Source organism: Pelodiscus sinensis, chromosome 15 (assembly GCF_052426305.1).
Source record: "Pelodiscus sinensis isolate ZL-2025 chromosome 15, ASM5242630v1, whole genome shotgun sequence".
NCBI classification, from domain to species: domain Eukaryota; kingdom Metazoa; phylum Chordata; order Testudines; family Trionychidae; genus Pelodiscus; species Pelodiscus sinensis.
In genome coordinates this window covers 5,893,685-5,910,827 of record NC_143066.1, presented here as the reverse complement: position 1 = coordinate 5,910,827, position 17,143 = coordinate 5,893,685, and the positions used below count along the sequence as shown (strand labels likewise).

Genomic DNA, 17,143 nt, shown 5'->3' with positions numbered 1-17,143 from the left:
CTTATGCTAATGAGTCCCTCATTAGTGTATTTTCTGCCGCAAAAACTCACGTGTGTCTAGACTGGCAAGATTTTGTGCAAAAGCATTTGCTTTTGCGCAAAATCTTGCCAGCTGTCTACACTGGCCGCTTGAATTTGTGCAAGAGCACTGACTTTGTAATGCACAAAATCGGTGCTTCTTGTGCAAATACTTTCACGCTCCCGCTCGGGAAAAAGCCCTCTTGTGAAAGAATACTTGTGCAAGAGGGCCAGTGTAGACAGGGAAGAACTGTTTTGTGCAAAAAAGCCCCGATGGCTTAAATGGTGATCTGGGCTTTCTTGTGCAAAATCGCGTCTAGACTGGTCATGGATGCTTTTGCGCAAAAGCACTTTTTGCACAAAAGCATCTGTGCCAATCTTGACGCGCTTTTACAGAAATACTTTTAACAGAAAAACTTTTCCGTTAAAAGTATTTCCGCAAAATCATGCCAGTCTAGACGCAGCCACAGTGTAGACGCAGCCTAGATGTTTAAATCTAACCAGTGGCTCTTATGTGACTTCACACAAACTGTGAGAACATGTGAGTACTGGAGCTGAGCGGCGTCTAAGCTGTATTACCAGCTCTTTTCTAAGTCATTATCGGCAAAAAGAAAAAACAAACAAACAAACAAAACCCCCAAAGTTTTCAGGTGCGGAAATAGTCCCTGGAATTACAGTTAAAGTTGCTTCCAGGCCTGATTCTGAAAGGTGGCCTCTGCCGGACTTCCACAGGGCCAGGTAACAAGCGGAGACCAAGGACACTGCAGGATGGGGGGTTAGTGACTGTTTGCACCCTTGACTCATTGTTGTGGGGTTTTCCCAATTTCACCACCTAGTACAAGGGTTACCTGCATGGGCCCTACTCAGCCACGTGCAAACAGACTCCACTGCCACCTAGTGGGCCAAGGGAGATGTCAGGAAACTTGTTCTTCCAGCAACAAGGATTCTGGGAGTGGTAGAGAAGAAATGACCAGGGAGCCTCACTTTTCCTGTCACAAGGTGTAAAGTGAAATAGGAACAGCCACGCGGGGGCAGACCAATGGTCCCTGGAGCCTGGTCTCTGGTCGGCCGACAGCGGCCAGTGCCAGGTGCCCCAGAGGGAGTGAGCAGAACAGGGAGTCAGCACGTGACCCCTCCCCCGTCGCCCGTTCCCAGCTTTGGGCAGAGGTGAGAGACACTCGGAGCAGGGGGTCACATCCCTGCCCATTGTGACTAAGTAGGATATTTGGCTGCCTGAGGTAATAAATCAGAAGAATAATTAGTCATGATTTAATTTGTTCTAAAAGAGCAAAACATTGTAACACAGCAGCAAAACCTTAGCAGGCATGTGGACACACACACACACACACACACACACACACACACACACACACACACACCATCCCCCTCCTCTCTCGTGCACTCCAGCTCCCCCAGCACCCAGAAGGGTGGTCACAGTCGCCTAGAAGGTCACAGAACCGGTGGTCACAGAGCTGGTGGTCACAGTCGCCTAGAAGGAGGCCAGCTTCATTCACTCAGGGCTGCTGCTGAACTGTCCCAATGCATTGTGGGAACTGAGTGATGCAGAAGCAGTCCCACCACATGCCCAGTGATCCACATCCCACCCCCATCCCGAATCCTGTCCTGTTCCCATGGCCACAGTCCCTTCCCGTGTGGAGCTGAGCTGCAGTCTTGCTGCTACAGTGGCGTTTGTTGAATCGGGACCCTGCCGGGGACAAAGAAATGCCCCTTGTTACAGCATCTGGAAACTCAGGAGGCCTTCAGAAACATAAGTGACCCCCCAACCACTCTGAACCAGATGCAGATGGACCCATTTGGTGACATACTGATTGCATGTAATTGTACCCAACGGCAGCTGACTGGCGCGGCCCATGCTCCATACATTGTGTCATGCGTGCAGGTGGGTATAAAGACAAGCCGTGTTAGGTGCAGAATAGACTCTCTGCCCCAAAGAGCTGATAGGGGAATGCCCAGAGTGGGGAAGGGCCCCACGGTGCAGGCTGGATGCCATCCAGTAGGGAATGACTCCATGCCGGGACAGTTACAAGAACAGTCATATTCATGGAGTTCCATGGCTGTAGGTCACGGACAGTGTTCCCTCTAACAGCAGCACAGCATGACAGGTGGTTAATCAGCCCCGCCCCGTCAGGGGCTCAGGACTGCCTGCAGGGAGCTGACTGACTGGGCTGTGCTGATTAACCACCTGTGAAGCTCTGGAGGGAACACTGGATGCAACCCCCAGTTCCGGGTGTCCCTAAACCTCCAACACTCAGATGCTGGGACTGGACAACAGGAGCAGGATCACTCGCTAATTGCCCTGTTCTGATCATTCCCTCTGAACCAGCAGGCACCAGCCACGGTCTGATGACAGGATCCTGAGCTAGACAGACTCCCTGTCTCTCTTCTTCTGCACCGTGTGACGTGCTTCTGAGCCAGGCCCGCAGAATCATGAGACTGGCTTAAAAATGGTAAGAGATCAAAAATAATCCACGGCAGGGTCTGTTTATTGGCCTGGTGGGAGTTGAGCGCTGGCCACGTGACTCTATTAATACAGCCGACACCCTCCTACCGTCACATGACTGCAAGAGGCGGGGCTTTACAACAAACCCCGGCTCTCATGTGACTCGAGACCCGGCATCTAGCCAATCATCAAACACTTATAAAATGGCCTTCCATCGTTCCACATTAATTGCACCCAATCGTAGGCCATCAGGTCAGCTCCCCCAGCCCGAAGGCCAGCAAAGCATTCTGGGATGCCCTGAGACCAAAGATTTCCAAGGGCTCTCCCAGTGCCATGGCGCGGATGTGCCACTGCTCCAGGTGCCTGGTCGATGATGCCGGTGGGCCAGCTGAGGCAGCACTGAGGGAGGTGGGTTTGGGAGCAGCCAGGAGGGTCTGCCACAAGCTGAGGGTAGATGCCAGGAGGCTAAGGAGCAGCCGTGGAAGCGTGTCTGGAGGAAATCCGCCTGCGGTCCAGGTTCTCTGCTGGTGGCTCTGGTGCTGGGCTTAGCAGGGGATGGAGCAAGGCGAGGCTCAGCGGGCTCTCAGAGTGACTTCCACCGGGAAATGGTCGCTCACGGCGAGGGCCTGGGCACCGAGGGGAGAAATCACAGAGCCGAAGTTATGGGGGCCCTCAGCAGGCATCAGATGCAGCTTGTACGTCCCCTGGGGTTACTGCTCCCATCCTCACATGGAGCCTGGCAATTCCTCCGGTGCAGCAGGAAGCAGAATGGGCTAATGGGCCGAGCCTTCATCAAGAGCTGCTCCCTGATACTGACTCATTGCATGGCCCTGGGCAAGTCACCCAACTGCTCTTTGCCTCAGTTTCCCTTTCTGTACAATGGGAACAATAGTGATGTCCCCCATCAGGAGGTGCTGCCAGGGTGAGTCAATGCATATGAACAAGCCGGTCTGAGCGCCGCCTATGCAAAGTAACTTGTTATCAAAGGCAGGAGTCCCCGTAGCTCCCTGCCTTTGGGGAGCAGAGCGCCCTCGGGGTCTGCATCGTTTAGCTCCCAGGCTGCATTCCCATCAGGACTGTGAGTCCCCCAGCTCTTCTGATGAGCTCAGAGCCCTTTCAGAGGGGAAACGGAGGCACTGAGCAGTGGGGAGAACTGGCCACGAAGTTCAAGCTGCAGGTTTAACCCTCTCCTGCCCTGTGCCTTGAGGAATCGTTCAAAGACTGTGTAAAATCTCCCACCACGTCACCGTCCCTTCCCACGGCTTTCACCAGCCACACATGGGGAAGGGCCTGATCCTTGGCCTCTCGCCTCCCCTTCCTGCATGCTACCCACTGGGCCACGCTGCCCACATAGCGCCACCAAGAGCGTTTCCTCCTTCATGCAGTCCACATGCCTGTGAACCACAGCCACAGAGCCCACTGGGGAGACTGCGTCCCGGGGAGCTCTGCACAGCTGGTCACCCATGGATGCCTGAGTGGCGGTGACCCCAACATCTTGGACCCACCGTCTGCTCTTTGGGCACAGCTACACACACACTCACACATCGACAAGAGATGCTCTGCTTGTAACTACAGCTGTAACAAATTGCACACACACACACACAGACACACACTCACACACACATATCCACAGGAGGGGCTCTGCCTGTAACTACAGCTATAACAAATTGCACACACACACACAGACACACTCACACACACACATCCACAGGTGGGGCTCTGCCTTTAACTACAGCTGTAACAAATCGCGCGCGCGCGCACACACACACACAGACACACTCACACTCACATATCCACAGAAGGGACTCTGCCTGAAACTACAGCTGTAACAAATTGCGCACACACACACACACACAGACACACACTCACCCACACATATCCACAGGCGAGGCTCTGCTTGTAACTACAGCTGTAACAAATCGCACGCACACACAGACACACACTCACACACACAGATCCACAGGAGTGGCTCTGCCTGTAACTACAGCTGTAACAAATTGCACACACACACACACACACACAGACACACACTCACACACACATATCCACAGGCGGGGCTCTGCCTGTAACTACAGTTGTAACAAATCGCACACACACACAGACACACAGACACACACTCACACACACACAACCACAGGCGGGGCTCTGCCTGTAACTACAGCTGTAACAAATCGCACCCGCACCCACCCCCACCCTGCTAGAGCAGGACAATCCCTATGTGTAGAGCAGGCCTTAGTTTAGCTGAGCTGCTCTAGTCTTCTGACTTGGGCCCGGTCCTGCCCAGCTGTCGTGGTCCCCTGGCTCCGTCCCTGCTCACAGCACGTGCAGGCCGCCAGCCGGCGTCACTTACGTCCTTGAGCTGCAGGCGGAAGGCCTCGGGGAAGTTGTTGACCTTGGCAGAGCCGGTCACCACAGAGCGCTGCAGCTTGGAGCCGCTCGCCACGATGCTGTGACAGGGCGTGAGGGGCGAGGGTTAAACGCTGCCACAGGGCCACACCCCACAGGGAATCCTCTGGCCCGCTCCAGGGCCAGGCGGGATCCCCGGGCCAGGGGTTCCTCCGGCTTCCCTGAGCAGTGCAGTCAGGGACAATGTGACCTGGGGAGCACAGCCCTGGGGGAACAATTCCTCCGCCCATCCCAACAGCCAGACCCCCGGCCCAGCGACTGCTGGCTCTCAGCCACCGCCAGCCGGGGCAGGACCTGTGCTCAGCGCAGGCAGGTGACAGCTGCCAATTTCCAGCCAGAGACACACTGGCCCTGCCCGCCCCGCTGGAGACACCCGGCTGGTGTGTCACACCCGGGTACGCGAGGAACGCAGGCCCAGCAGCCTGGCCCAGAGCAGGCAGGGTCACAGAGCATCCGACCTGGACTACAGCCAGTCCTGGAACCTGTCAGGTTTGCCCTGCTGCAGGGCTCGCTCCCAGACGTGAGCCTGGGCGATGGCCACATGCGCTAGGCCCCTCCTGCCTGCCATGCTCCCCTGTCCCTTTGCATCCCCTCCCCGGCGTCGGCCGCACTGGGCTGTCTCTTGATGCTGCCGCCCTTCCTGGAGTTGATGCGCCCTGCGGCTCACCCGCCTGCTTACCAGCTGACTGCCTTGCAGAGGGGCTGAAACCCACTCCTGATGGGTGAGACAGGCGGGCGCCCCCTTCCCGCCTGTCTGTCTCAGCCCCGACACCCGCAGGCCATGGAGACCAGCGGCCGGCCGGGGCCCAGCGGCGGCGCGGGGGACGATCCGCGCTGCTCACCGGTCGTAGGCGCAGTCCGTGTACGACACGGTGGTGTCGGCGCTGTCGGGGATGAGCCAGTGGAAGGCGTCGCTGGTGCGCAGGCGGATGGCCGGCCAGTCCTGCAGCCTGACGTAGGAGCAGTCAGCGTTGAAATCTCCCAGGAAGAGGATGTTCTGCCAAACAGATGCCGTGTCAGTGAGGGGGGGGCCAGCCAGCCCCACACCTGGCCCCCGGGCAAGGCCAGACCCCGACACACAGCAGGCCCCCCACACCCTTTGCTGGGGGCACCGGGGCAGCCCTGCCAGGAGCGGAGATCTCGCTGGCGAACAGCTGCTGGCCTGGTGGGAGACCTGCCTGGCACTGGCACAGGACAGCCTGTGGGGGCCATCAGTCCCTCTCACTGCTCGGCTGGCTCCCCCTCTGCCCCGGGGTCGGCTCCAGGAGGGTTTCCTTGCACTCAGATGCCCCATCAGGTCCCCATCAGGTCCTGGCACTGCAGGGTGGGCCGCAGAACCCCCCTTCACTGGCACTGCGCCTCGAGGCCCCGGCAGGGGGTGGGAGGAAGCCGGGGCTCTCTGCCCATGGGGCAGCTGAAGCCAGGCAAACAGTGGCCACGGGGAGATGAGGGTCACGTCCTGGGGGCAGGCACATGGCTCTGAGGTCTACAGGTCGAGGCACCACCAAGGGGCCTTTCGCTCCATCGCTGCCTTCCACGCACAGCGGCTGCACGCGGGATTCGCATCCCCAGAGGCAAACCCTGCAGGTTACCCAGCCAGCCTGGCTCCTCCCCCGTGACCTGCGCCCGCCCAGGCAGGCAGCGCGGCCGGCGGGGCTCTGCGCAGGAAGCCCCAGTAACTGACGAGTCAGGGCCTGGTACAGCCAAGTCGGCCACGTTCCGGCAGCGACAGCCAGAGGCGAGCAGGGGGCAGGGGTGAGTGGCTCCCGCCGGGCCAGCTGTGCACTCAGCGGCTTACGTCAGTCGCCCACTTGTCGATGACGTCCAGGTAGACATCGTAGAGAGCGTCGATCTCGGCCACAGCCTCTTTGGGGGGCGTGTGCAGGGGCACCAGCACGAACTCCCGCACCTCTGCCGGAGACATGAGTCCCGCCTGCAGCTGGTTTCCGTGTACGCACAACACTCCCCCCCGCCCCACACACACACCTGGGGCTGTTCCACACCGCCGGTCCCAGTCCCAGCTCTCCATGTGAGCGCTTCCCCGCCCGCTCCAAATCAAGCAGCACGTGGACTCGAACCTGGGTCTCCCCTGCTCTGTCCCTGTCGTCCCCTGGTAGGCCTGCAGTGCTAACGCTCCCCACCCGCTGGGCTGACAGATACTGGGGTTCAGGATCAGTGTCCAAGATCAGCGCGCGGCAGGGGCCTGTGCCGTGAAACCCGGCCCCAGACACACACTGCCCAAACCAGCATCCAGCCCCACCCGCCAGGTCCTCCTGGCACGTAGGGACCAGCCAGCGTCTGTGTCCGGCTAGGAGCTGGGGACCCGGCGCAGAACTCCAGCTGGCAGGTTGCTGGGGCCCTCGCTGCTTCACAGCGGCTGTACAAACCCAGCACAGGAACGGGAAGCTGCCCGTGGGACTTTGATCCCCCTGCCCTGGGCTGCTTCCCTGCCAGACCTGCTAATGGGTCCTGGTAACCTGGCCCTGCCAGACACTGCACCTGGGTTTGCCCTCTGGCCTGGCTGGGTGCTGCCCTCCTGGCATCACACTGCGCCTGATTCCTGGTGCCTGCTCCGACCACTAGGGAAGGCTGCTCATGTACCCACGGGAACCACTTCCTGGGCCCGGATCCAGCCCCACTCTTTGGATCGAGGCCTGTCTCTGAGCTGATGCACCATTCCCTAATGGTGTCGATATCTCCACGGTAACGCCTGTGGTCCCTGGCGGGAAGGGTCAGCGTGTGGGGGAGCAGGGGTTACTCCAGTGAGGTGCAGGAGGGACCAGAAGCTGGTGTGCCCAGTGCCCTGGGGCAGACATCCCCCCAGCCCCACTGACCCGTCTGAGGGGAGGAGAACTTCACGATGAAGGGCTCCCTGCTGAAGGTGTCGTTCCCGCAGGGCTCACAGCCGTCGTCGTAGTAGTAACTGTCCACCACTGACACCGCGCCCGTCCTGCCGGCAGGAGGGCACACAGTCAGGGGCTCCCCTCTTGGAAGGCCCCGGTGCGCCCCAGGGGCTGCACACAGAGAGCTGCGGTGGCTGGGCAGGAGGAGCTAGAGATTGGGGACCTCACCAGAGGTGAAAACTGGCTCAGCAGAGGCTCCCCGGCCTACAGCTCAGCTCCCCCGCTGGACCTGACAGGGTGGGGACCCAGCTGGCCTGGCCCCAGGCCTCATGAGCACACCAGCACATTCTGCACCTTCCCAACAGGGCTGGGCTCCTTCGCCCACCCCTGGCCAGCGCCCCCACCTAGTACTGTCACTAGCTCTGGCAGGTCGCTGGGGCCTTACCTGTAGACAAAGAGGTACTGCTCCTTGTAGGAGCCCCGGCCCAGGGGTGCACTGACCACAAAGCTGTACTGATGTGCAGACGCCCTAGAAAGGGGCAGCAGAGAAGCCAGCCGTGAGGCCCGGGCCAGGGCAGGGAGGGCCGGCATGCACCCAGCACATCTCCCTGCTCCTGCACCACCTCGCACCATGCCTGTTCCACCCCCAGCCCGCTAAGGAGTGACACAGACGGCCTTACGGTGTCTCGTGCCTTGCAGACTCCTCCTCGGTCTGCCCCAGGAATACAAACGCGGAGCATTATTCTCCTGCGGCCCCTTGTATACGTAGGCTGCCTTGACATGACTGTCTGTGCTAGCGACATTAAGGGGGGACCCCCAGGGAACTGCTCACAAGGGGCAAGCTAATAATGGAGAAGCTAAGTGAGCTGAGGCAAAGAGAAAGTCATGCACAGGCAGTCTCAGAGGGGTTGCCGGGTTAGTCTGTAACTTTAAAAACACTGGGTAGTCCTGTGGCACCTTAGAGACTAACAACAATATATCATGAGCTTTCATGGGCAAAACCCACTACCTCAGATGAGTTGGCATGGAAAAATCAGGAATCCAGAATTTATAACAGAAAAAGAAGGGGGGAAAAAGTACTTGGTGTATTTTTGTAAGTAACCATTGGAATGTGTGTAGGGGGGTCTGGTGTGATCATCACCCCTTGTGTCTGGTGGGCTCAGCTTGTCACTGCATCACACAGGTGGTATGTGTGTCACACCTCACTCCCCACCCCTCTGGTGAGGTCATTTTTCTCCTGCAAAGTGGGTAGCTCACAGGGTTGCTGACTGCCTCTGGGGAGCCCCCTGCATGTTACAAAAGGGGGGTGGTAGCTAAAAATCTTCCCCAGGTGCCTTTGCCAGCTAGACGCCTAGGTAGTGCCGGAGTCAGTGGTGTAAACTAGAGCAGCCACAAAGCTGCTGTAACCCCAGAAGAAAGCTGCCACCCAGAGACCCGACTCAATCCCTGTTTCTACCCAGGCTTTGCTCCGTGTCTGCACGTGGCAGATGTCCTCAGGGAGTCCCGTGCTCCTCTGCTTGTGCTGCCTTTTGTATACAAGACAGTTGCCATGAAATGTGTCACCCTGGTACCACTGTATGCTTGTGTCATGCTCATTTTGTGTGCCTGGTGGCGCACAGTGCCAGGCTCCTTCTCACGTGTTGGTGAAAAGCTCCAAAGGCCCACCAGGGTGTCTGCGATGGGACACTTGCCCCACACTGGCCAGTAAGGGGTTAATAAAGTCCTAGAAAGGCTATGTGAAAAATAGCCAATAGGAGAGGGGCTGTGAGAGGTGGCCAATCAGGGCCCAGTAAACCCATACAAAAAGAGACTCAGGGCAGAGCAGGGTCAGTAGCTGCCTGGAACCTGAGGAGGGAGAACTGTGGAGTAGGCTGCAACCCTGCAGCAGCCCTGGCACAGCAGTGCAGGCAGGAACCCAGGGGGAGAATGGGGCTCCAGACAGGCTGCTGAGACTGAGGAGGGTGCTGAAGCTGCAGAGGAGTGGCCCTGGGAAATGCAGCGATAACAGAGGCAAAGGCGCACGGTGAGTGTGATTCAGAGGGTTCCTGGGCTGAGATCAGGAGCAGTGGGTCAGCCTGGGTCCCCCCCTTCACCACTGGGGAAATGGCAGGAGCTAACCTTCCCCCAGAGGGCTGAGCCATGAAGGATGCGGCAGTTTCTGTCGTTGTGGGAGGGGCTACAGGCAGATGAAGAGGGACCGAGTGTAGACCGCGGATGAGGGCATCCGCCTTGAGCTATTCCCCCAACTGACCAGGAGGGGGCGCCAGAGCGGCGGTGAGTGACATGCCCTGTGACGGTGTCACAGAGTCCATGATGCCAGAACCACCGATGGCGCCCCGCTCCAGCACTCCCTGCATCAGAGGTGCTGTTCCTTCCCCTCCGGCTGCCCACGACGTGCCCGGCTACTCCGGTGACCTGGGCACCTCCCCATCTGCACGGTTTGGGAAGCACCTGTTGAGCTGGTCCAGCAGTTTCCTGACGGCGCTCAGATCAGTGTCACGGACCTCCTGCACCACAGCGATGTCGTACGCCTGCACGATCTGGGGGGGACACAATGCGCCGCGCGGGGAAGCTGAGCCTGGGCCCGGGCGGCTCTGAACACCCGTCGCCTTGCTCCCCAGCTTCCCTTAGGGGCTCACAAACGCAAGGAAAATTGTCCAGAACACCCAGTGAAAGCAGAGGCTGCAGCCCCCAGGACCAACAGGCCCCCTCGCCAGCGGAGCCGGATGTTTACCTCTCTTCTGCTGCAGAGCACAAGCTGGGGCGCGGAGCTGAGCCCTAGGGGGGCTTAGGTGGGGAAACAGAGAACAGGAAACAGCAGCATCCAGACTGCAGCTGTTCCAGAGGAGTTTGATACCAGCCCAAGGGATCCCAACAGAGCAGGGACCAATACGGCAGTGATGGGTCAGTGCGCAGCGGGAGATGCACTGCATGGGGATGTCTGGCCCGGCTCCCAAGGCTACCCTCCGTCTGTCTCTGGAAATGCTAGAATCTGGAGTGGTGATTAGACAGATAATCGATGCCCATACGGAACCATCTATCGCTTGGACCTCGGTTTCACTTCTCAGCCCTGGTCTCCCCTAGGGAGTTATGTTGAAATAACCCCCCTTATTTTGAAATAATAAGCGGAGCGTCCACACAACCAAGCCCGTTATGTCGAAAGAACGGGCTGGTTGTTTTGAAATCTGTGCGCCTGCTTTCCTTGAGGAATAACACTTCTTTCAAAATAGCGGCAGTGCGGATGCTCCGCTGCTGGATTTCGAAATAACGACTCCCCAGAGTCATTCGAAGTCATTGCTCTCTAGCGCTTCCTGGGGCTCTACGTCGAGGTAGCGCGTCCACGGTAACGGAGCCTGCCTCGGACGGATTTCGAGGCTCCCCGTAGTGGGGACATGCTACTTCAGTTTTGTTATTTCAGGAGTTTTTATTTCGAATGTAGCAAAATACAGGACTATGTAGCACTTTAAAGACTAACAAGATGGTTTATTAGGTGATGAGCTTTCGTGGGCCAGACCCACTTCCTCAGATCAAATAGTGGAAGAAAATAGTCACAACCATACATACCAAAGGATACAGTTAAAAAAATGAACACATATGAAAAGGACAAATCACATTTCAGAACAGGAGGGGGATGCAGTCTTTAAAGTGCTACATTGTCCTGCATTTTGCTTCAGCTACCCCAGACTAACACGGCTACATTTCTATCACTATTTCGAATGTAGTTAGTCTGAAATAATTTCCGAGTGTCGACAGGCCCTCCGTGTTCTGGGGGACAACGTGGCTGCTAGAAACTGAAACTCGATAATTGCCCTGTTCTGTTCAGTACCATGGCATCGGCCACTATTGAAAAACAGGACGCTGGGCTAGATGGACCATTGGTCCGACCCAGCGTGGCCATTCTTAGGTCCTGATCACTCATCTGTGCCCAGGCATAACCATCCCTTGAGCTACCCTCTCCTCGACAGCTTCACTTCTCAGTGGGACACGGGGAAGGCTGGAAAGCGTCTCTCCGCAGCGATTCCCAGGCAGGCCTCGGCCTGTCTCAGTAAGCGGGAGGACTGGGCGGAGCCACCATGGAGGTATTAGGCGGTATCCAGCCCTTAGCCAATCAGGGTGGAGCAAGCACAGAAACAACCCAGCACTAGGCCCTTGCTCGCGCCCTTTGAGCCAGGTTGCTATGGAGCCTTCTGCCAAGTGATGGCAACCTCCAGGCCCACAGAAGACGCCCTTCCGAGAGCTCCAGGACCAGCTGCTTGATGGAGTCCAGGGCACCTGCTGCTCCTGAGAGTTGCTGGGATGTGGCACCCCCCCACACACACACACACTTACATCCACGATGATGCCCGCGATGGTCTCGTTGGACAGCTTGCTGTCTCCAAAGGCCTTGATGTTGAACGCGCTGATTCTCAGGGCGGTGGCCGTGCCCAGCAGGTGGGCCAGGGCCAGCAGGGCCAGCGCCGGCTTCATGGCTCCCACCCTGTAGGCAGGAAGGGACACAGAATCTGTAGGGGTCTGCAGGGAGGTTAGTCGCCTTAGAACCTTGCACGGCGGAGAAGGGGCCTGGCCTGCCTCTAGTCCCCAAGCAGTCAGGAGGGCTGAGCGCCAGCCAGGAGCAGAGACGGGGGGTCAGGGGGACGCAGCCTGTGCATCTGTTAGGGGCTGGTGTGATCTCCCTGGGGTCAGTGCATTGCTCCTTTTGGCGTCATTACGGGCTGGTCCTGGAGGGAGCAATGCAGCTAACGCAGCCCCTGCTCCCAACGGTTCTCCGCTCCCTCACCCTGCGTTGCTTCTAGCCAGCTCCCCCCACATCCCGACAGCAGCAGCCTGACCGGCCACCCTGTGCCTAGGTTCCTGGGGGCAGCGCCGTCTGCAGCACTTGCAGTGGCACTAAGTGCTCCTCCCCGGGGCACTCGCGGCTGGGATCTGTGTCCGCGAAGGGATCCAAAGAGCAAGGGCTGAATTCTTCTGGCAGCGTCCCAGCCCGGTGTCAATCCGGAGTCATGCTGCCGAAGCCCAGAAGAGACCCGGATTTACCCGTGTGTGTCTGAGAACCAGGCATGGGCCGATGCCGGGGTGGCTGAGGTGGACTGGGCCCACCTCAGCGGCTGGAGGGCTCTGGAGCGTCCCTCTGGACAGGCTGCTGGTCCTGCCAATCCCAGCCTTTGTGACTCCGAGCGCAAGGCTCCCGCATCGGCGGTGCTAGCCCGGCCCAAAGGGACAGGCGGGGGATCTGCCTCCATATCTCCTGGGGGCAGAGGGAGCACCTTGTGACCCAGCTCCCACCCCCACTGGGGCAGCCCATGCAGGCCAGCTGGCACCCTGCCGTCTCGCCCAAAGAGCTGGTCCAGATCTGGCCCCACACAGAGCCCCTGAGACTCAGAGCTCCCCCTCCAGCACCGGTGCTCCACACTCCCAGCCCTGCCGCTGTCCCCTCTGTGGGGCTGGAGCACACAAAATCTGCCAGCCCGGGCCCCCCTAGGCTCTGGTGTGTGAGGGGAAAGTGGGGAGTGTTTTTCTCCTCAGTCAGGAGGCATGTCAAGGAGGTGTTTTGGGGGGGTTTGTTGCTTCGCTTCTCACTTGTGTGCAGCCCCCAACTGATTTTTTTTATGGGTCAGTGGCCCCCGACCCAAAAAAAGTTCCCCCACCCTTTCCCTAGGGGTTTTACCTGCTTCATAGTGGCTCGTCCGACTTCTCCCGCTAATTGCTTTTCTCTACCTCAGCAGGCAGGCCCTAATGAGGCTACTGGGACCTTGTGTCTGACCCTATCTCCCTCCATGGAAAACTGTCCAGCGCTTGGATGATTGAGGGGCTCCCATACAGCTCAAGTCCGACCCCCCCTACATGGCCCGTAGAGAGCTCCAGTGTCCTGGATATCTGAGCCTTTGACTTGCCCTCTGTGTTGCACACCTGCACCTTGTGCACCTGCAGCTGCTGGGGTGATATTACCTGGCACAGGTTACAGTCCTGAAGCAGTCTCTGAGATGCCCCTTCCTTGGAGTTCACCCTCCCCGACATTCGCCCTTGGGACTCCCTGGATTCATCTGCCCAACGTCACTCGGCCTGAGACAAAGGCTCCGTTGTTTGGTGTGGGGAGGGGAGTGCAGGCTGATGCTGCAGGATCCTTCCCCGGGACTGCTCAGATTTCCATGCAATTCTCAGTTCTCACCTGTGGCCCTGCATTAACACAGGGCCATTTGCTGAGCATCTGATACAGGTGACATGACATGGAAATTCATGGACTCAATCCTGATGTGTCTACTCCAGTAACCCCAGCAATGCCCCCGGCACCCTGTGCCAGCATGTCACTGCTACCAGCACAGTCAGAGGAATGATTTCCAGTGCTCTTGTGAAAATATCTCCCATGCTGGTTCAAAAGTTCATAGCTTTCAACGCCTTTCCAGGCTGTTCCCGTTATACATTCCAAAAAACATGGATGTACAGCGAAACAACGTAAAGCGGGAATGTCTTTGACTTGCATTCAAGTAGCTGGCTTTCGTTTGAGTGAATTTATCAATTTTTTTGAGCGATGTAAGATCGGGGAATGGGAGGACTTACAACGAAACAGTTCATAAATTTATCAAGGATGTTAGTGCTGAACTGACGTATACCAGGGCGACCTACAACAGGGATGGGCTGTATAAGAGACGTCCCTTCTTGAGCACCCTTCTGTGCAGAGCAGTGCTCTGAGGACAATTATATTGTATCTTCAGTAGATGTTCACTCCTGTTATACCACCGCCTTGGACTGGCCCTTGGATTGGTGACCTAAGTAACTAGACTGTACACGCAGCACTTATATATAAAGGGTGACATCTTAGATCCATTGAATTGATGGGAATGTCACACTCCCTAGTGTCGTAACTAAGGCGCCCTAAGTTCTCAGTGCACAATGTCCACTGAAGTAAGGAGGTCAGGATCAGGCAGGGAAGTATTATAATCCAGAGAATGTATAGCTCCGCATCTCCTGTTAATTGGCTGGTTTACTCCAGCTGAAGATCTGGCCTTAGACAAAGGCCGGTGGAGAAAAATCTGATCTCTAGAAAATGGGTCAGAACAGCCAAAGTCCACATCTCTAAGAAGGAAACGAAAGTGCGACTTACCTTTGATGTCGTGCCATGTGCTCTACAGAGAGCAGAGGTTCCTTGGCCCCTATTTATGAAAGTTTGTGCAGCCCTGACTGTGCCAACGGGGGATTCCGCTGTGTGCTCAAGGCCCTGGTATAGGCTCCATCTGGTCATTTTCAGGAAAGCAAAGGTTTGGGCAGTGAAAAAATAGTTCTTCCTATCGGAGTTGATAATGATATCGCCAGCTGGACGGTGGGAGTGCGGGGTGGAAGGCAACATAGCTCTAGGAAAAGTTGCTAATCAATAACTGAGCAATAATGTATTCTGTACAAAATGGGGAATCACAAACTCTGAGAAAAGCCATAAAGCAAAATCATGGATCAAGCAAACAGCCCATGGGAGTTCTGAGGGCATGATGGGGATGGCGGGGGGGAAATTCAGTGCTGTCAGTGAAACATTTCCCAGGAGACAAAATTGTTCATGACAGTCTCTGTGTATAGCAGAATTTTCTGGGGAAATTGTCATTTTGTTCCGAAAGCCCTTTTTGGTCAAAAACCTCTTTTTTGCAAGCCAATGTTTACAAGGCCTGGGAGGTAGCACAGCTGGGAGGTAGCAGGTACTACTAGGCTACAGCCTAAAGCTGGCTTATGCTGCATTTCCCATGGTCCACGTTGGACACTGACCAAGGGAAGTTCCGCCCCCAGAGTCTGACAGACAGCAGCATGCTGACTCCTGATTGGCTGTCCACCCTCTATAAATGCAGCGTGGCGGTCCTGTAGCTCCCATGACTGTCCCTGAGCTTGAACTCTTGGCTTTACCTCAGCTTGATTAGGACGTTGCCCCATGACTCAGATTCTGACCCTTGGTATTGACCCCAGCCTGGAACCTGATTACGGATTCCCCTGCTACTCCCAGCCTCAGGTTTGCCCTTGGCCCTGGCTGCCCTTTTAGGGAGCCTGACAGCCCCGACTCATCTCCAGGTAATGGTCACTATCACAGCTGTGATGCAAAGCCTGTCATTCACCAGGGTGACTTTGAGGCAGGGACGTGGCACTTTAGTCCTGCTTGAACCTGTAAGTGGGGCCTAGGTCTTGTTCCGGCTTTCTGCTCTGGGTGAATTGGGGAGCTCTTTCCTCAGACCAACACACCTTTCTGTCTACACGGGTGAGGCCCTTTTGCGCAAAAGTTTTTCGGAAAAAGACTTTTGCCCGAACAGGAGCAGCATAGTATTTCCGCAAAAGCACTGACAATCTTACATGAGATCATCAGTGCTTTTGCGGAAATTCAAGTGGCCAGTGTAGACAGCTGGCAAGTTTTTCCGGAAAAGCAATGGCTTTTCCGGAAAAAGTGGCCAGTCTAGACACAGCCTAGGTGTTTTTGGAGTAGAACCCAGAGAGTCTTCAAACTGGTTTGTCTTGTTTTGTGGCAACCTCTCCTCCCAAAAAAACTAGACCACCCCAGGAAGGGGCTACTGGCCTCCTAAAGTGGCTTCAGCCAGATGCAAAGCAAGTGGTATGTTAAACAGTATGGTTGGGAGGGGTTGGCTGGCCAGCCAGTGCTCCTGTTTAAGGGACAGGAAGCGGCAGCTGGGGAGGGATTATTCATCGCCTTTGTCTTCTGCACAGAATACGGGACAAACGCCCATTGGATCTACCACTCCCTTGTCATGGTGCCCGATCGCCCCAGTCTGCCCCCACACCTGTGACACCTCTGCCTGCACTAGAGTGCAGCCACCCCTTTGGGATTGTCCTGGAATCTCCAGGAATGAACGATGAATCTCTAATTAAAGGCTATCATATGTGATGAAATCTTCAGGAATACACCCAACCCAAATTGGCAACTCTAGACTAGTTACACCCCACTCCTGGCCAGGACCCTCTTACTTCCCCAGTCGGTGGCTTGGCCCCAAATGCCTCTTTAAATGACGCTGGGAGACCCCAGCCTCTATGGCCCATTTCTAAATCTTCCTCCTGAGAGGATGGTCAGGAAAGAGCCCGTCTCAGAGGACATGTCCGCCTCAATTTAAATGCTGGGTAGTGGCAATCCCTGAATTTCCTTTCTCTCCCTGTTCTCATGCACACCAATGCGACTGGGAGAATGCAAGGCCCAGACCTTCCTGCATGGTGCTGTTCCTCACGGCCCACCACCCCAGGAGCAGGAGATGTCTCCATGGCTGGATCACCCCCAATTCAGAGCATCTCTGAGGTAAGAAACTGTGGAGGCTGTTCTAGGGCGGGTGAGTCAGTTATGCAACATAATGGGAGCTCCTCTGCCCTGGGCTCTGCTTGGTGCTTCTCAGCACCACTCCCAGCCCCATCACAGGGCAGCTCTCCCCGTGTTCCCTCTCCTTGGG

The 17,143-nt window shown here is 56.8% G+C and overlaps 1 protein-coding gene across 1 annotated transcript; it reads right to left on the bottom strand.

Moving 5' to 3' along the window:
• Positions 1 to 1,414: 1,414 nt before the first annotated feature.
• Positions 1,415 to 14,955, bottom strand: LOC102449226 (deoxyribonuclease-1-like). The gene is made up of 9 exons (XM_075899137.2): positions 14,827 to 14,955; positions 12,057 to 12,204; positions 10,179 to 10,267; positions 8,173 to 8,256; positions 7,719 to 7,834; positions 6,683 to 6,795; positions 5,727 to 5,881; positions 4,829 to 4,925; positions 1,415 to 3,104 (listed from the first exon to the last, which is right to left on the bottom strand). The coding sequence occupies exons 1-9, from the start codon at positions 14,841 to 14,843 to the stop codon at positions 3,051 to 3,053; spliced, it is 873 nt and encodes a 290-aa protein (XP_075755252.2). The 5' UTR covers positions 14,844 to 14,955; the 3' UTR covers positions 1,415 to 3,050.
• Positions 14,956 to 17,143: the final 2,188 nt, after the last annotated feature.

Bases quoted from the DNA above. Each gene is read 5' to 3' on its own strand.
- LOC102449226 (XM_075899137.2), bottom strand. The intron at 10,268-12,056 runs GTAAGTGTGTGT...TGTCCCCCCCAG, and splicing joins TCGCGGGCATCATCGTGGAT to ATCGTGCAGGCGTACGACAT. The intron at 7,835-8,172 runs GTAAGGCCCCAG...TCCTGCCGGCAG, and splicing joins CAGTACCTCTTTGTCTACAG to GACGGGCGCGGTGTCAGTGG.